Consider the following 19,715-nt stretch of genomic DNA (forward strand, 5'->3'; position numbering starts at 1 on the left):
GATGAATAAAGCTATTTCAGCCAATGGACAGGCAGGATGTAGCCAGGCAGGACATAGGTGGGGCTATTAGACTAGGAGAATTTGAGGAAGAGGAAGGCAGGAAATGAGTCACTAGGTAGATGCCATGTAGCTGATGAGGGAGCCAGAGATCTGGGCATCACTGGTAAGCCAAGGCCATGTGCAGATACCCAGATTAATATAAATGGGTTAATAATTGAGAGCTAGCCAATAAGAAGCCTGAGCCAAATAATTTATAATTAATATAAGCCTCTGTGTGTTTATTTGGGGCTAAATGGATGAGGCACCAGGTGGGACAGAAACTTCTGTCTACAAGTGATGGACAATTAGGCTATATCCACTACTTAAGCAACAGTTCAGCCATATGATGGTTTGCCTTGATGGTCAATTTGATGGGATTTAGAATCATCATGGAAACAAAAGATCAATAAAACTAACGTCATACAGTTAATCAATTTTGCCAGATACTAGGAGTTGACCCCACTCCAACCAGGAAATAAAAGTTCACATATTTGAGATGATAGAGGGATGTATACAAGAGTTATACTTGATATGAATTCATATTTAGATAGTAAATTCCAACCGTATGATCAATATGAAGTATGTCTAATGACTCACTTGTATTCTTTAAAAAAGTTTTAAAAATAAATTTTAAAAATGTTTTTATTTTTCCATAAAAAAGTTCTCATCTTCAATAATATATGTGATTTATTCATTCATCCAGTGACTATTCATTGAGTCCTATTATGTGATAGGTGCCATTCAATAAATAAAAGAGTTAAACGTTTCTGCCTTCTACGAGTTCACTTCATATTCTAGAAGGGAAGCTAAAGAGAATCAAATAAATAAACAAAACATGAAGCATGAGAGATGAGAGTAAGTACCCTAGAAAAAAGGAGGAAAGCTGGGGAAAGAGAATGCCTTTGGAGAGCTAGATGTTATGTTGGGTGGTTATGGAACTTACCAAGCCTGGGTTGTCCCAGTGCTGCATATCACAGAGAAGATATTTGAGGTTGGGAAGATAACTCAGTTACTTCATGACTTGCCTTGCAAGCATGAGGACCTGGGTTCTATCCCAAGCAAGACTGTATGACAATTTTCTTCAAATTGAAAACTTCAATACTGGGAAGTGATTCTTTTAAAACTTAGGATGTAACCAACTCATAAGTCTCAGAGAGTCCCAGAAACCTACAAGACCCACAAGCAGTAGGGACTGCTGAGGAGAAGAGACTAATCTGTGGAGTTGCCTGCAAGTCCTGGAGAGAGTTTCAGGGATGCAATTTTCATGAATTGCTACCCATTCTGGAGTGAGCTTTTGGGTGATGCAGTTGCTTTTGAGACATCTATGCTCCTAGAAGTAACCCCAATAATCTCATTGGCTCACTATGTTTAGACTCTAGTGGAGTGATTTCTTTGGTCTGTCATTGGTGCCCTGTCTGGGATGAGTAGATATTTGTTCACATCTCCCCAGGAAACACATGTAAAAATCTGGGTGTGATGGTGTGTGCTTTTAATCCCATTGGTGGAGAGGTGGGGCAAGCAGATCTTTAAGACTTGCTGGCTAGCCAGAATAGCCTGCTAGGTTAACTCCAGGACAATAGGAGATGCTGTCTTAAGTTTTTTTTTAAAGGTGGACCGCATCTGAGGAACAGCATTTGGGGTTATTCTCTGGCCTCCACATGCATAGACTCTCCAAACATGCATCACCATTACCACCATCACCATTATCGTCATCAATGAAGACTTCTGACTTTCACTAGGGTTTTGTAAGTCGTTGGAAAGTCCTAACTGATGACAGTGTCTTTGTTTACCTCGGGGAATTTGGCTACACCATATCATTTATACCAGTGGTTCTAAACCTGTAGGTTGTGACCCTTTGAGGGTCAAATGACCCTTTCACAGGAGTTGCCTAAGACCACCAGAAAACACAGTTATCTACATTATGATTCATAACAGTAGCAAAATTACAGATATGAAGTAGCAACTAAAATAATTTTATGGTTGGAAGTCACCTAAGCACGAGGAACTGTATTAAAGGGTCACAGCATGAGGGAGGTGGAAGACCACTGCTCTATACGAATGCTGTGTGTGATTGGCAGTAGGGAATGTGAGGATGTGTATCAGTTTGGCCTCAGACAGTGAGAAAAGAGACTGAAAGCACCACACAGGTGGGCAGCCATGTGGTGTGACCAACTTCCCCAGTACAAACCCTGGATATCCACACTTCTGTGAGTGTCCCTCGATAGCAGCACTCCATACATGTCCTGTGTAGTGAGATACTCACCTTGTCCGCACCTGTGGCATAGACCACACCCATTGGGGGTGGAGACAGGGCCAGACGTGACCTGGGGGAACTAAGGCTGAGGAGGGGGCTGGAGAGCTCTCTCTTGCTTGCAGCATGGGGATAGGAGCACATCCGGGGGCATCCTTGGGGCCAGGAACCTGTTGGTGTTCATCTGTCTATGTTGTGAGTTATTTCTCCCTGAATAAATATCTATTCGGCCTATTTGTTTCTCCTGATCCTTATTAAACCTCAATATCTGGTGTCCTGCATCATTGTTGAGACAGCGAATAACTCTCCAGAGGACTTCACGGGGAGAGGATAGATGGAAGCTCTTGTCTGGAACCTTCTGGACTCTACCCAATACACCTCTTCTATGATTTAAAAAAAAAAAGATCTATTTATTTTTATTTTATGTATGTGGGTGTTTCACTGGCAAGTATGTCTGTGTACCATGTGAGTTCAGTGACTGTGAAGGCCAGAAGAAGGCATCGGGTCCTTTGGAACAGGGATTGTAGACGCTGCTGACCAGCATGTGGGTACTGGGCACTAAACCTGGGTCCTCTGGAAGAGCAACAAGTGCTGCTAAACACTGACCCATCTTCAGCCTCCCTTTGATGCTGTTAGTCACTGACCCATCTCTTCAGCCCCCCTTTGATGCTTCTTACTCGTAATCTTTTCTCTTTTGTGTGTGCAGTTGTACGTTGGGGAGGTATGCACACACATGTTGCCTGCATGGATTTGTGCACATGAGTGCAGTGCCTGAAGATGCCAAAAAGAGGGGACTGAGGTGCTGGGAACAGAGCTCCTGTCCTCCGCAAGAACAGTGTCTTCCAAATCACTGGGCCATCTCTTCAGACTTCCCTTGGGTTTTGTTTGTTTTATTCTATTTTATGTGCATGAGTGTTTGCCTTCATGGATGTATGTGCATCTATGTGTGCCTGGTGCACCAAGAGGTCAGAAGAGAGAGTCTGGTGCTGGGTTTGAACTCAGGTCCTCTGAAAGAGCAATGAGTACTTGAAACCACTGAACCATATCTCTAGACCATCCCTGTAGTTGGACTTTTCTTTGGGCTGCCAACTCACAAAAAACAAACAAACAAAAAAAAAAAAAAAAAACAGAGAATTATAAATGCTTGACAGATAGCTTAGGCTGGTTTTTAAAGATCTTATAATTTAACCCATTTCTATGAATCTATGTGTTACCCTGAGGCTTGTTTCCCTCATCTACATACTTCCCATCCTACTCACTGTTCTAACTTTAAAAAGCACACTGAGAGAGAAAGACAGGAAGATGCCATGTGGAGGGGGTTATTGCATGGGAAATAAGATTCTGGGACACAATATAGGCTGATGTTTATTTGGGGAGAAATCATTTACACCAGAAACAGATGACTGCTGTGGGTTCCTGCTCCAAGGATGCCCCCAGATGCTGTCCGTCTCCAACCAGGAAGTAAGAGAGCTAGCTGGGGTCCAGGACCCCAGACCTACACCCCACAGGTCACGTTTACATTTGTCCCCACACCCCAGTGGTCAGTGCAACAGGGATGGATATCTCACTACACATCCTTTGTTTTTTTGGACATAGATGTCTTTCACTCATCTGAAGCTCCCCATAGTAGGTTAGATTGGCTGGTGAGCCCCAGAGATTTGCCTACCTAGCAAGGGAGCTACAAGTGTGTGCCCCCACATCTGACTCTTGTGTGCGTTCTGGGGAGTGGAACTCAGGTCTGGTACTTGTAAGGAAAGCACTTCTCTCCAGACTGGTTTTTGTTTTGTTTTATGCCTTGTGGAAATGGGGGGGAGCATTCAGGATTTTCTGTAGCCAAGTCTGGCCTTGAACTCGCTATATCTCAGACTTTTAAGGTCTGATCCTCCACTTCTTGTGTACTAGGATTGCCATGCCCAACTCCAGATGCTTCTTTAGGGGGAGAGTGTAGGTAAGGGTGGGTGGGGATGGTGTGGATGCATGAGTGTCCCTGTGCAGATGCCACAGCACATAGGTCGGTTGAGGACATCCTGCGGGAGTCCGTTCTTTGTTCCTACCATGTGGATCCCAGGGATCCTCAGATTTGGCAGCAAGCACCTCTGCTTTCTGAGCCATCTCACCAGCTGTTACTGTAGCTTTTCATGGTCACCAACAAAACCCATGAGCATAACACCTCTCTGAGTTTATGAGTCAGTCCCTCTAGTAACTCACTGGGCCTGTGGCATCTCTGTAGCCAAAGACATCTTCATGGAGATAGCGAGGGCTGATGAGACCATAGACATGGTGGAGAAAAGAGGGTCCCAGGCAGTGAGGAAAAGCAAACAGACTGTTCTGAAGTGGAAATGCATCTGGCAGGAGAAACCGGTGAGAGAAGAGGACATCAGATCATGTCAGGAACGTTGGCCACAGGCGATCTAAACCCTTGCCTACCATCCATAAGTAAAAATGGAGTTCATTCTGAGGTCCCAGAGTTTGGGGAACAGGAGTGGCCTGCTCTGATTTTCTCTGTAAGCTGTCACTCTGGGGAAGAGGGGGCTGGAGAGACTGCTCAGTGGTTAGGAGCACTGGCTGCTCTTCTAGACGACACGGTTCGGCTCTCAGTTCCCACCCAGTGGCTTACAACCAGCTGTGACCCCAGTTCCTGGGGATGTAATGCTGTCTTCAGGCACTGCATGGACACGGTGTGGAGGCAAAACACCCATACACATAAAATCAAAACAAATAACTCTCAAAAAGAAAGGAAAATAGAGAGGTCTCTGTGGCAGGCCTGGGTTGTTTGAACCCTGAACTTCACAAGGGAAAAAGGTTCTTTGATGGAGTTGTCCTTCTGTGTATACGTTTCTCTTATTTGTTGTTGACTAAAACACTGTGTCACTAGTGGCCAGGAAGGAAGGATAGGCGGGGCTACCAGAGGAGGAGAATTCTGGGAAGTGTAGGCAGAAAGGAGTCATAATGTGAGCCTGGGGAAGAGAGGACCAATCAGGTGCTCTCCAGTAAGATAAAACCATGTGGAAATACTTAATTAAATTAATAGAAATGGGTTAATAATTAAGACATAGCTAGCCAATAAAAATCCCTAACCACTGGCCAACAGTTTTATAACTAAAACAGCATCTATGTGTTTATTTGGGACTTTCAAAGGTGGCTGCAAAACCAGGCAGGAAATCCCGTAACAGTTCTTTCCCGGGAGGTAATCTCTAAGTCCTTGGCCTATTCTGCCTGCTAACAGCATCTTGTTCATCTGGGTTCATGCGGCTAAGCCACATCTGTGTATGTTGAAAACAGGCTATGGATAGGGACTGTCAAGGCGGTACAGTGCAGTGGGTAAGGTGTTTGCCATGTAAGCATGAGTTCAGATCTCCATAATCCACAAAAAGCTGGGCGCTGCAGCACTCATCTGCAACCCTAATGCTCCTGCAGTGAGGTGAGAGGTGAAGAAGCTCACAAGCCAGATACCCCAGTGTATATGGCAGCAAACGACAAGAACTCTTGTCTCAAACAATGTGGACAAAAGTGACCATCAACCAAGATTGTTTCAGACCTTCACAGGTTCACCCTGGTCCATTCCTGTCTCCACTGTTAAGCACAAACATATTCACAGGTGTACACACAGAGAGATATTTAAAATACAGAGTTTGGACAGAGACAGAAGCAAAGACACCACACAGGGAACTCGAAATAAGCCATCTGAGAAAGTGGAGTCCTGGAAGTCATGGAGGGAGTAGGGAGGAGGATGGTGAGAGTTGGTCAAGCTGCATCTGTTTTGAAAGTAAAGCTGAGAGGGTTGGTAACAGAACGGTGTATAATGTGAGAAAAGGAATACAGAGTCAAGACTAAGGTTCTGGCTGAGTAAGGGAAGGATGCTGTGACCACGGAGTAAGGGAAGGATGCTGTGACCACGGAGTAAGGGAAGGATGCTGTGACCACAGAGTAAGGGAAGAATGCTGTGACCACGGAGTAAGGGAAGGATGCTGTGACCACAGAGTAAGGGAAGGATGCTGTGACCACGGAGTAAGGGAAGGATGCTGTGACCACGGAGTAAGGGAAGGACGCTGTGACCACTGACAAAGAGGGTCAAGAGGAGCAGAACATGGCGATAGGGACTGGGCAGGCAGATGTTAAATTTGAAAGACTCAGGGCAAGAGTCCAGAGATTTGGAAGTAGTTGTCAACCTGTAGATAACATTTAAAGCCGTGTGAAAGGATGAGGTCAGTGAGGGTTGAGCCAGAAATGAAAAGAGGTTCCAGGCAGTGAGACATGGCTGAGGAGCCTCCAGCAAGAGAGACATAAGGAGACACCATGTCCTAGAAAGCCAAGGAAAGGAATTCTGGGGACAAGGGGTGATGGACTTTGAACTCTACTGATAACTCGAGTAAGATGAACCATGAAGAAAGAGATTCAGATTCTACAACATGGAGGCCACCGGTGCCCTTAATGGGGTTCAGGGAGGATGTGCTCATGGGATAGGCTCAGGGGGACTGCACACTAGGAGCGTAGCCAATAGTTTAGAGACAGGACGGACTCAAATGGGAGCAGAGATGAGCCAGCAGTGGAAGGGGGATGCCAAGGTTGGAAAAAGGAGGTGTGCCCCCCATTGCTATTTTCTTAATGATAGATGGGAGAAATTCTACCATTTTATGCTAATGGGACATTTTGTGGGGAAGAAAAATATTGGTGATCCTGTCAAAAGGATGTTGGAACAGCACCCTTGAGTTGTTGTGAGGGACAGGATCCTATGGGGTCTGTCTCACCCACAGGTGCAGAAAGATAGAATCAGGTAGGTGGTAAGGCAAACTTTGAACTCTCTCTTCTGGTGGCAAAGAATGAGGACGATGGAGATTGATCTTAGCATTCCCAGTGATAAGGACCCAGGTGGGACATCCAGTCTTCCAAGAGTCTGCTGTCTTCTTGGGACTGCGGCCTTTCTCCCCACGTTTTTGTCCTCTCTCCTACCCCTGCTTCCCATGTATTTACATCACCTGTACCCAAGCTGTGAACCACTAGGAATGTCAACTCTTCTTCAAGTCCTTTTTTCCCTCTGTGTCCTCTCTGTCAATTTGTGTTTACATCAGACTCTGGGTGTGGGGCAGATTTTCTTGTTCCAACCAACACTTCCAACCAGAACTTCCAGTTTATGCTTGACAAAGAATCCTATTTTGAAGCCAAGCTAGGGCGGGGCCCCCTTTGGAGACCTTGGGACTGCCTTCATCTCCAGCTGTGGTTTCTTTAACAAGTACACTGAGACCCACATGATACCTGTATGTATTAATTCACTTAGCTTTTTTCTAGGAGGTAAGTGCTATGGATGGAGGCCATGTTACAAATGGGGACACTGAGGCACAGAGCAACCACCTAGCCTGTGTCTGTGTCAAGTTCTGAGCTACTAGGAACGTTGACTCTTCCAGTTGTTGGGTTTTGTTGTTGTTGTTTTGTTTTCTCCCTCCAGCTAGGCTGCCAATGCACAGAAAGATGATGCGCCGTGAGATGGTACCCCTGGACTTGGTCCAGTGTGAATTATCAGCCATAGGCTCCTTGTTGCCTTATTAATGAAGTGAGGGGGTGGAAGGCACCCAGCCCTTGGTGGGTCCATGACCTCACTTCAACATAGGTAGGCTACCTGAGTCCTGGCCAATCATTACCTTGAATATCAACATTGACCTGGCAATCACCCCTCAACAAATGCCAACACCAGCCGCCCCCACTCCTGGCTCCAGCCCCTCCCAAATGAGAAAGCTTTACTGGAAGCTTGAGCCTGGGCCACAAGAGGGCACAGGTACCCCGACTTCCCACACAAGCTGTCACCTCATTTCACCTAGCATCCTCCCTCCTGCCACCCCACCTGAACCCAACTCTACCGGAAAGGAATGGGCTCAGCACCCACTCCAAGCCCTGCCCAGGGAGGTGGAGGAAGTCCAGGGTGGGGAAGGACACTGGCCTTTCAGTCACCTTAACAGGAACTCACAGACATGACCCAGCCCCCTACCAAAACCTACCCCATCACAGATGCTCATCCTGTGTCTAATTCCCATCGCTGGTGTTCATCCACAATCCCAACAATCTCAACATCCTTCCATCCTCCATCCTGTCCTCCAACCCACCCCAACCCAACAGGACCCTATCAGCACCTCTATCTCCATGACCCTCCCATCTGCAACCCAACCCTATCCCCAAACATAACCTAGTATCACACTACCCTTCTCCTTCCCAACCCCACTGCATTTCCTGTGAGCTCATCAGAATCACTAAACTCTAAACAAACCTCTTCAGTTCTTGCATTAAACCAAACTTCTCTTCAAGGAAGGACTCTGAGATAATAGACTCAATAGGTCCTTCAGTGGGAAATTGGATAGGTTATTTTACTTTGAGCATCTCTGCATCTATGTTAGTATCTTTGTGGTGCTTACCACAGTGAGCAGTACTAAGGCTTGAACATGCTAGACATGAGCTCTACCACTGAGCTATGCACCCAGCCCCTTACTGGGGGATTTTAAGCAGGGCTCTACAACCGAGTTATGCCCCTAGTCCTCTTCATATTTTGCTTTGTGAGACAAGGTCTTCCTAAGTTGCACAGGCTGGTCCTGAACTCACCGTGCAATGCAGGCTGACCTTGAAGTTTCCATCCTCCTGCCTCAGCCTCTCCAGGTGTTTAGGATGACAGAACTGTACAGTAAGGCCCTGTGATATTCAGTGCTACTTTATAACTTTAAGTTGCAGGCATCTGATAGCGATGCAAATATTCTTCTCTAAACCCACAAAAATGAAACTTGCCAGGTGGAAATATCAGCAAGGACCAATGTGCTGATCAAAGCATTGATTGGTTCAGTTCATATTAGCATTCCTTAATGGCTATATGTTATGGGCTTTCCCCTTCGTTTTTAAAAGTCCATACTGACCTTAAACTCATTTTGTAGCAAAGGATGACCTTGAACTCTGGTCTTCCTGCCTCTACCTCTCTAATGTTGGGCTTACAGGTGCATACCCCTATACAGGGAAGGAACATACACAGGCTTCCTGCATGCCAGGCAGACACTTTACCAATTGAACTACTATTGGTAAAGCCCTTCAATGCCTTATTTTTAAACCTTAACTCCCTTGGTCTGTGCTATACCATTCCCTAATATTGTACCTCCCATTCTGTGATCCTTCACCCCACCAGCCTATATTTTAATGATGTCATCTCTACTAGCTCCCTCTTTCCAAACTTCACCGGTTCCCCATCCTTGGCTTGTTTTCAAATTCTGACCCCACGCCTGTCCTTCTTAATCCCTAATCCTGCCCCATCCACCCCCTGGGATTAACTCATGGTGCCCCACCCAGCCAGAGTTCCAGAAGCCACCTACTCATTCCTCAAACACCATCCCTTCCTCCTTCCTCTTCCTCCACCCCACCCCATCCCAGCTTGCCCCCATACACAGCCCAGCCCTCTGCTTTCCACCCACCCGGGCCATGCACTCCCTCACCTCACCAACCGCTTCCGAGAGGCAGCCTAGTCCAAACTACTTTCCCAGGCTCAGTCTCTGCCCCACACAAGCCCAGGGGCACTGGACACTCTGTTGGCCAGGCACCTATGGTGGTGTGTATCTTGGGAAGGGGGTGATGAGCATATGTGGGCATCACCTTGAGTTTCAGAAGAAACAAGGCTGGAGGTGAGACTCCCACTGGCTGTGCTGGCTTTCACGTTGAGAGAGCAGCTTGGGTCGCTGCTGGTGAAGCGACAGGCGTTGAGGCACAGGCTCAGGGTGATCCCTATGGTAAAGGCGGGGGTAAAGGACCGCTGGGGCAGACTAGGGGTGCGCACACGGTGAGAGCAGAGGTGAGGAAAGGAGTGGGGTGCGGCGTGGCCAGGAGTATGGAGGCAGGAGGAGTATGAGAAGGGAAGTGGGCTCTCCCCTTCTCCGTGGTCCTGCCACAAGAAGGTTCACAGTGGGTTCAAGTCGGGCTTGGGCGGGGCCAGATCTGGGTCCCAGCTTGTCCCAGAAGCTCCGCCTCCAAGACAAGGGCCGAACCCAGGCTGGGGGGTGCCTGTCAACATCAAGCTGAGCCATTGGGGGTGGAGAGGGGGAGCCAGCACCGGGAAATGGTGCGCGCGCTGGGGGAGGGAGCTCAGGGGTTAAAAGCCATGGGTCGGAGCTGAAGTTTCTAGGCAGCTGGCAGCTGAAGTTGGCCACCTGGGCCCCTCCTCAGGTAGGGTCCCTGGGTGGGAGAGGGGTAGAGGCCTCAAAAAGGGGCATTGGAGGGGGACAGGGAGGAGGAGAAAAGAGGAGGGATGGAAAGGGGATACAGGGTAGCTGAGTCAGCAGCGTGAGGCGCAGGTGGAGACAGAAACCTGCAGCATGCAGAAAGACTAGACGCCAGGGAGGAGACCCAGGGTCCGGGACAGGCCCAGAAAGGGGAGAATGGGGTCAGAGGCGGGGAAGGAGTGATGGGCGAGGGAATGTTGCCTGGACCCAGGGCTCAGAGTGCAGGGTAGGAAAGGGTGATCTCTTGGAAGTGATGGCAGACGCTGGAGCTCAGAGGAGTGGTCGCTGTCCCTCGACCAGCTTTCGGGTGTCTCACACGCACTGCGGATGGAATTACGGGCTGGCAAGAGTCAAGGGTCAGGGATTTCAAAGTGAATAGAGCCAGAAAATTCAAGATTGCAAAGCGCAGAGAGTTTCGGTCTCCGGGCTTGCTTTGCAATACCCACTTCAGCCTCTCGACTCAGGCCCCGCCCACCTTGCCCACCCCCATCCCGGAGGTATCATGTGGCCCCTAGTGGCTGCCATCGCTTGCCTGACCGTGGCCTTGTCCGGAGGTGAGTACTCCGGCCCAGGGGTGGAGGCAGGGAGGTCATTCACCCCAATGGTGGGAAGGATCAAGCCACTGCGTAGGGGGGGACCCGTGCTCCGCCCCCACCCACCCACTCAGGACCAGGGAGGACACGCTGATAGCTTCACACAGGTCGCTGGGTGACCTGATTTCCCAGCTAGGGTCAACCCACCAACACCAACCTCTGATCCCAGAGATGGCCCAGCTCAGAGAAGCCCCCAACCCTCCCCCACTCTTTTGGCTCCTAGCAGCACCACCCCCCTACCACACACCCGAGGGCGGGGTTCTCAGAAGGCTCAGCAGGTTCAAATGTTAAGAGATGGTACTGTGAGCAAGACTTGAGCCTACAATTGTTTTCTTCTGCAACATGGATTGTTTGGGATAAGAAAAGGAGGGTATGTCTGATAGAAAAGACTCTGAAAGTCAGGATCCCTGGAGTTACAGATAGCTGTGACCTGCCATGTAGGTGCTGGGACTGGAACCCAGGTCCTCTGTAAGAGAACACAGTACTCTTAATCACTGGGCCATAATCCGAGGCTCTTAGTTGGTATTTTAGTAGCTTTGTATTTTGCTTTTTTTGAGACAGGGTCTCCTGTAGACCAGGTTGGTCTCAAACGCATTATGTAGCGGAGGATGGCCTTGAACTCCTAATCCTCCTAATCCTCCTGCCTGTGCCTTACCAGCATCAGAGATTACAAGTGTGTGCCAACCAGGCTCTGTTTATGGGGTGTTGGAGTGGAACCCAGGGCCATGTATGTTAGGCAAACACCAATTGAGCTACAAGCCCAGCCCCTTTCTCTGCCTTCCCAAACACGCTCTCTAGAAAACCCATGTATGCATGCATCATTCATTCACTCATTCATTTATTCTACCAGGGACAAGCACCAGGCACTGCATGCCTTCTGCCTGTGGCATCTACAGCAGATGTGGGGGAACTGTGCAGATACTACTGAAACAATTATCCAAATAATTAGTTAATAATTAATTGCCACTATGAGGTGAGCCACTATTAGGAGCCTAGATAAGTAATGGAGGCTTCCAGAGACCTCCCCGGGGCTTTGTTCTGATTTAGAGGAGGAGGGTCACAGAGCCTAGCACCCTGCACCAGCCTTTGCCTGGAGGTGGGGTGGCTGCCTTGCTTTGGTACCACACCTAGGATCCACGCCCTTGGCCCTCCTGGTGCCTTGCCCAGGGCCAGGAGCCCCACATGTTGCATCTTGTGGAACCCTCCAGAGCCCAGTGAAGTAGGTAGGTGCTTTGCAATTACTCCCAGGACTCAGGGACAGAAGGATCCTGTCCCAAAGACACTGCCACACCTGAGTCAGTACACTAATCCAGGCTGTCTACCCGGTCCACCGTGCCCTGTTCTGGAAGTCCATCGGAAAGCCTGCATAACTTCTGACCTAAAGGGCTTTTACAGTTCAACTCTTTTGCTTCATTTTCCTGATGTTTTCTATTTACTTTATTTGATTGACTGACTGACTGACTGACTGATTGATTTGTGTGTGTGTGCTTGCACCTGTGCGCACACTGAAAACTAAAGTTTATTGGCGGGAGATATAGCTTAGGGGTAGAGTGCTTTTCTAGCATGTTTGAAGCCTTAGGGTCAATCCTTAGAACTGAAAAAGGGGAAAGGTTAGATCCTTAGTGTGTGTCTGCATGTGCATATCAATCTCAGGGCCCCATGAGAGCTAAGGAATTCTCTACCACTAATCTCTTTTTACGTTTTATTTTGAGATAGAATCTCACTGAGTTCCTCAGACAAGCTTGAACTTCTGTACCCCGGGCAGGTCTTGAATTTGCCATCCCCCTGTGTTCTCCCAAGGAGATGGGCTAACAGGCCTATGCCACCAAGCTTGGCTTAACTGGCTCTTTTTGTCTTCTGTAAAATAGCTACTAAAGATGCTGGGACCTTCCAAGTCCAGGTGCAGGGTAAGGATCTGCTTCCCCTGGTACTGAGAGAGAATTTGATGAGAGTGGGGGTTTCAATCTGTCCAGCCTCCTCATGAGTCTTCTACACGGACACACCCAGAGTTAAAAGGGAACTGAGCCATAATTCAGCTTCTGAGTTCACCATTTATTTATTCACTTTTTCATTTTTGAGACAGGGTCTCAAGTAGCCCAGGCTGGCCTCAAACTTGCTATGCAGCCAAGGATGACCTTGAACTTCTCATCCTCCTGTATCTACCTCTTAATGTCACCCTTGTCTCATTTTCTGGTCCCACCTAAAATGACCCTCTATTTCTGCCCTTAACTCTCAAAATTATGGGGCCCATCCCCTGCAGGCGAGGAAGCAGGCTGTCAGACAAGGGGCCTCCCTTGTAGCTAAGCATTTGTAAGATGCTTAGGCTGGAAGTTTAATGAATCCATTTGTGATTAGCCCCCACAGCTGTATTCACAGCTCCTCTTCTGAGGATTAACCAACTAAGCAGCAAAAAGAAAAAAAATCTATTCTTTCCAGTGCTGAGCTCATGTTGGCTTTCCCACTATGACATTACTCCTGGGGAAATAAGGTGTAGTCATTGTTTATACAGTATTTGGCTTTTATTAGCTATTATAAAATCATCAGGGGGTGGTTTAATGGGATGGAAAGATGTGTAGAAGTTATATGTAAATACCATGATGCTTTATGTAAAGGGTTTGAACATTCCTAGGTTGCAATGCCTATAGAGCCCTAGAAACAGTTCTCCACAGACACAGAGGGGCTACTGTGTTCTTCCTACTTGACAGAGAGGGAAGCTGAGGTTGGTCATTTGCAGGACACAGCAAAGTAAAAAAAAAAAAAAAGTAGCCCACTGGGGTCTAGATGATCTGCCCCACCGCCCACAGCTGTGTCTGTTGTGGCCACATATGCTAGCTAGGTCCTAGGAATGAGACTGTTGAACAGAGTTCAGATGGCTGTTGTCAGTGCAGCTTGTGGTGAAGGTGAAGGAAGACGGAGGGAGAGGGACAAAAGGTAGGGGAACTAAGAGAAAGTCAAAGGGGAGAGAGCAGCGTGCAGAGAACAGGGAAGAAAAAGAGGAAGGAAAGAAAGAGGAGAGGAGAGAGGGGAGTGAATAGGGAACATGGGGATGGGGTAGGGAGAGGGAATTACCCACAAGCCTGCAGAGATGGATGGAGAGCTGAGGCTTTAATGAGCATCCTCACAGAATGCCTGAGGCCCAGGAGGGGAACCTTAGACCGGGGGTCCCAAAAGGCTTTGCTGAAGAAGTAATATACAGACTTACATCTCACAGGGAAGCAGGACCCTGCCACGCGCCTCTGGGTTCTCCATGCACCAGCTCAAGTGTTCCCTGCCTGCACCACGTGCTATGTCTGGCCATGTGGATAAACGAATATCTGAGATGAGTGTGGCGTCCCCAAGGAACCGAGACTTGGATTTTATTTTAATTGTCTTCAAGACCTACATGTGGCTCTGACTGGCATAATGAAACATGTGGGTCTATGATTGACATAAGGAAGAAGGACGCAGAAGGAGGGAGCAGCAGGTACTAGGAGAGGCTCCAGTGTGTTGGGAGAACAGGTGTACGAGGCCACAGCAGAGTGGTCCAAGAGGAGAGAGGTGGAGATTCAGACAAATAGACCAAATAGACTTCCAGGGGACACGCCTCTCTCTCTCTCTCTCTCTCTCTCTCTCTCTCTCTCTCTCTGTGTGTGTGTGTGTGTGTGTGTGTGTGTGTGTGTGTGTGCACGTGCGCATGCATGTGTGTAGGCCAGAAGTGAGCATCAGGTGTCTTGCTTTATCATTCTCCACCTTATTTTCTGAGACAATCTCTCCAACTGAACCTAGAGCTCTCCAATTCAACTGTATCAGCTGCCAGCAAACCCCTGGGATCCTCCTGTCTTTGCTTGCCCAGCTTTGAGATTACAGGCAACCTGCTCTTCCCTCCAAGGTGGTGGCAGGAAGTTGGTAAAAAAAACTGGACATCAGAGAACTGGAGAGATGGCTCGGTGGTTAAGAGCATTGGCTGTTCTTGCAGAGGGTTAGGTTTGGCTCCCAGCACCCACATGGTGACTTCAAACCATCTGTAACTCCATTTCCAGGGAATCTGATGTCTTCTAACACCTTGAGCACCAGGCATGTACATGGTGCACATACATGCATGCAGGCAAAACATTCACACACATAAAATAGATAAATATTAAACATTTTAAACTGAATATTTAGGAGATAGACTGGACTACTGTGAATAATGAAGGGAAGGAAGGAAGCAAGGGTTGATCCCAAAGTTTGGGCTAAGCATCAAGATGAGAAGGACTGGAAGGAACAGGTTGGGGTGAGAAAGATCAATTTCTAGAGGTGTTTGGATTGATAGCATTTGAGCTTCCAGCTGCAAAGGTTGGGGTTGGAAATGTGAATTTGGGCATGGCTACTTGTAGGTGGTCTGTAGAACTGGAAAAGCACCAAAGTAAGTATGTGTTGAAAGTCTAGGTGGATGGTTGGATGGATTAGCAGTGGGTGAATGGATACATAGGTGGGATATGGAAGATGGATGGAGAGATGGATGAATGGATTGGTGGTTAAGAGGATGGATACATGGTAGGTTGGCGGATGAATGGATGGATAGAGGGATAGATATATACATGTGTGGATGAACATATGGAAATGGGTGTGTGAGTGGATAGATGGATACATAGATGAATGAGTAGATGGGTGGACATGTGAATCAATGGGGTGGTGGCTAGGTAGATTAGTGGGTAGATGGATGGATAGATGTATGTATATATGTCTGTATGGATGGATGGATACGTAAATGCATGGGTAGATGGATGGGCATGTGAATGGATGAATGGGTGGGCATGTTGGTCGATATATAGATGGGTGGGTGGGTAGATGAATGAATGTATGAGAAGGTATGTATATGGATGTCTGGTGAATTGATCAACAGAAGGATGGGGGTTGATAGCTGGAAGAATGGGTGAGTGGATGGATAGATAGTAGATGGATTGATGGGTAGACAAATTAATTAACCGTTTCTTGTCTTTGACAGGAATCTCCCGGGACTATCCCAAGATTCTCAATGGTACCAATGGGACCAACGGTTTTCTCCCAGGTGGCTACACCTGCCTCCCCCACTCTCAGCCTTGGCAGGCAGCTCTCCTAGTCCATGGACGGCTTCTCTGTGGAGGTGTTCTGGTTCACCCCAAATGGATACTCACAGCAGCTCACTGCAGGAAAGAGTACGTAGGGCCTCGAGTGCAGGGTGGGGAAGAGGCTGGGGCTGGGGCGGGGACAGACCTGGGCTCATCCATCTCTTTCCCACCACTTCCTGCACCCACAGTGGGTACACAGTTCACCTAGGCAAGCATGCCCTGGGGCGTGTGGAGAACGGCGAGCAGGCAATGGAGGTGGTCCGCTCTATCCCCCATCCTGAATACCAGGTCAGCCCCACCCACCTGAACCACGACCATGATATCATGCTCCTGGAGTTGAAGTCCCCAGTCCAGCTTAGCAGCCATATCCGTACTCTGCCACTCTCCCCGGACGACTGCCTACCCACTGGCACCTGCTGTCGCGTTTCTGGCTGGGGCACCACCACCAGCCCCCAGGGTAAGCGCCTGCACTGGCTGCTGGAGGAATCTGGGGCAGCAACAAGCAGGGGAAGTCAGAGGAGGGTTCTTTTTATTACATTTGTATTGGTTTTGGGTGTGTGCTGGAAGGAAGGTGCATATAACAAAGCCAGAGAACAAATTGCAGGATTCCTGTCCTTTCCTTCCACCATTTGGGTTCTGGGTATCAAATTCAGGTCTTCAGGTTTGGCTGCAAATACCTTTACCCAACGAGCCATCTTGCCAGTCCCTTTATAAAACTAAGTTTACATAAATGAAGACATATATCATGTATCTTCTTAATATTAATATTACAAATATATGAGTATTTTTATAGATACATACATACATATATATGTTGAGAGAGAGAGAGTTTGGGATTTTATGACAAGGTCTTACTATGTAGTCTTATTGGCCAGGAACTCACAGAGATCCACTTGGCTCAGCCTCTCAAGTACTGCAAATACACACACACACACACACACACACACACACACAGTTAATTTTGTTCTGCGTGTGTGTGTGTTTGTGCCTGTGAGTGCAGTGCCCACAGAGGCCAGAAGAGGGTGTCAGATCCCCTAGAGCTGGCATCACAGGCAGTTGTGAGCTGCCGAACATGAGAGCTGACAATCAAACTCTTTTCTCCTGAGCCATCTCTTCAGACTCAGAAAAATGATTATATAATAAGCTTGGCCTGGTGGCACAGGCCTATGGTGCCAGCTACCTGGGGGACTGAGTCATTAGGATCACAAGTTCAGGGCCAGCCAAAGCTATAGAGAAGAAGTCAGCCTGGGCTACACAGAGAATTCTGTCTCAAGATTTCTTTTTAAAGAAGTAAAAAGGGCTGGCCAGAGGACTCGGGGATAAAGGTGCTGGGGCTTGCCACCACCCGGCGCCTGGGTTCAGTCCCCCACCTAGTGGAAGAAGAGGACTGGCCTCCAAGAGTTGTTCCCAGACCTCACACCTATTTTAGCATACATACACACATACACAAAATTTTTAAAGAGCAAAATAAAATTAGAAGTGTTGAGGATGCAGAGTAGCAGTAGAGAATGTGCTTCACGTGTGGCTAACATGAAGCATGACATATGTCAGCAGGCATCTCCACAGGAATGCCTCGCTCTGCCCCGTCTCCCTCCCCCAACACCACACCCGGTCTCTCACTTCCTCTTGCCCCCTACCCAGCTCCAATTCTCTCCCCCTCTTCTATTTCCACACGCACGTGGTGTGCCTGTGTGTATGCACATTTGCTTGTGTGTGGGCACACGTGTGTGCCAGTGCATGTGGAGTCTCAAGGTTGATGCTGGGACATCCTTGACCACCCTCCCACCTTACTCACTGAGGCAGGGTATCGCCATCAAACCCAAACCTGCCGGCAAGACTGGCCTTGCTAACCAGCTGGAATTATAGGCAATCCACCTTGCCGGCTCCCAAAATTTAGATATTCTAGGGATCTGAACTCTGGTTGGGTCCTCATGTTCCCACAGACTAGGGTGGCTCCCCAGTACCCCAGCTTCAGATCTCTTACCTCTCCCCATCTCTGTCTCCCCCTGCCACAGCCCTCCCACCCTCCCCCCCCTTTTATCTTCATTGTTTCACATGTCTGTCCATATTTTTGTCTCTTTACTACTTTCTGCCTCATCTTTCCCTTCATCTTATCCCATCTCAATTTCCTGCCCACTCCGACTCTCTAACATCCAGGACAAGCCTCCTCAGATGGTCTCTCTCCCCCCCAGTGAATTATCCTAAAACCCTGCAGTGTGCCAACATTGAACTGCGCTCAGATGAGGAGTGCCGGCAAGTGTATCCTGGGAAAATCACTGCCAACATGCTCTGTGCTGGTACCAAAGAAGGCGGGAAGGACTCTTGTGAGGTGAGATATGGAGAATGTTGAAAAAAGGCCGTCAACCCCTCTAATCCTCCATCTCTCTGATTCTTTATCCCCTAGACTCTTATCTCCCTGACTATCTCCCCGATTCTCCATCTCCCTGACTCCCCATCCCTCTGATTCTCCATCCCTCTGACTCTCCATCCCTCTGATTCTCCACCCCTCTGACTCTTCATCTCCCTGACTCTCCATCCTCTGACTCTCCATCCTCTGACTCTCCATCCTCTGACTCTCCATCTCCCTGACTCCCCATCCTCTGACTCTCCATCTCCCTGACTCTCCATCCTATGACTCTTCATCTCCCTGACTCTCCATCCTCTGACTCTTCATCTCCCTGACTCTCCATCCTATGACTCTTCATCTCCCTGACTCTCCATCCTCTGACTCTTCATCTCCCTGACTCTCCATCCTCTGACTCTTCATCTCCCTGACTCTCCATCCTCTGATTCTTCATCCCTCAGACTCTCCATCTCCCTGACTCTCCAACCCCCTGACTCTCCACATCTGTCTCTCTCAATCTTTCATTCTCCTCCCCACATCTCCCCCATCTCTACCTTCTGTTCAGCTTTATCAAGAGTCCTTCTTTCTCTTCCTCAACCTAGGGTGACTCCGGGGGTCCACTGGTTTGCAATGGCAAACTCTATGGCATCATCTCGTGGGGAGATTTTCCATGTGGACAGCCCAACAGACCTGGTGTCTACACACGAGTCTCAAAATATCTGCGTTGGATCTGGGAGACCATCAGAAATACTCCAAAGCAGAGATGGACAAAGAGCACACAATAAAACTGGGTTAATTTGCCTGTCTTCCTCCCCTCCTGTGCCTATCACACTGTGCATTCCTCCTTCTCTGTCCCCTCTGCCCTACGTGTCCCTTTAGAACCTCAGACTCACATCCACTACCAGCTACACCCCTCTACTAGCTTTGAAATACATCAATAACTTGAGTATCCCAACCCAAATACCATCCAAGTCCTCAGCTACAACATCGTGTTCACCATGAACTGGATATCTTGCATATCCCAATTCATTTTATGCTACTCAGGCACTTCATGAACTCATCTCAGTAGCATTTTGCTTATAGACCTTACCCAACAGCTTCTTGGAACCGTCAAAATATTTACCCCCTGACAACACTGTTGGTTTTATATTCAAGAAAGTTCTAGACTCCTTTCATTCTGCA

At 48.2% G+C, this 19,715-nt stretch overlaps 1 protein-coding gene across 1 annotated transcript; it reads left to right on the top strand.

Annotated features, from left to right (window-relative positions):
• Window positions 1-10,995: 10,995 nt before the first annotated feature.
• On the top strand, window positions 10,996-19,344 carry Klk13 (kallikrein related peptidase 13). The gene is made up of 5 exons (XM_051174346.1): window positions 10,996-11,081; window positions 16,087-16,276; window positions 16,378-16,646; window positions 18,382-18,518; window positions 19,136-19,344. The coding sequence occupies exons 1-5, from the start codon at window positions 11,030-11,032 to the stop codon at window positions 19,316-19,318; spliced, it is 831 nt and encodes a 276-aa protein (XP_051030303.1). The 5' UTR covers window positions 10,996-11,029; the 3' UTR covers window positions 19,319-19,344.
• Window positions 19,345-19,715: the final 371 nt, after the last annotated feature.

Source organism: Phodopus roborovskii, unplaced genomic scaffold (genome assembly GCF_943737965.1).
Source record: "Phodopus roborovskii unplaced genomic scaffold, PHOROB, whole genome shotgun sequence".
NCBI lineage: Eukaryota > Metazoa > Chordata > Mammalia > Rodentia > Cricetidae > Phodopus > Phodopus roborovskii.

What these genes read in the sequence shown, in the direction of transcription:
- Klk13 (XM_051174346.1), top strand. Translation starts at nt 11,030, where the DNA reads ATGTGGCCCCTAGTGGCTGCCATCGCTTGCCTGACCGTGGCCTTGTCC. An exon ending in GACCGTGGCCTTGTCCGGAG is followed by an intron (nt 11,082 to 16,086) that starts GTGAGTACTCCG and finishes TGTCTTTGACAG; the next exon opens with GAATCTCCCGGGACTATCCC. An exon ending in CACCACCACCAGCCCCCAGG is followed by an intron (nt 16,647 to 18,381) that starts GTAAGCGCCTGC and finishes TCTCCCCCCCAG; the next exon opens with TGAATTATCCTAAAACCCTG.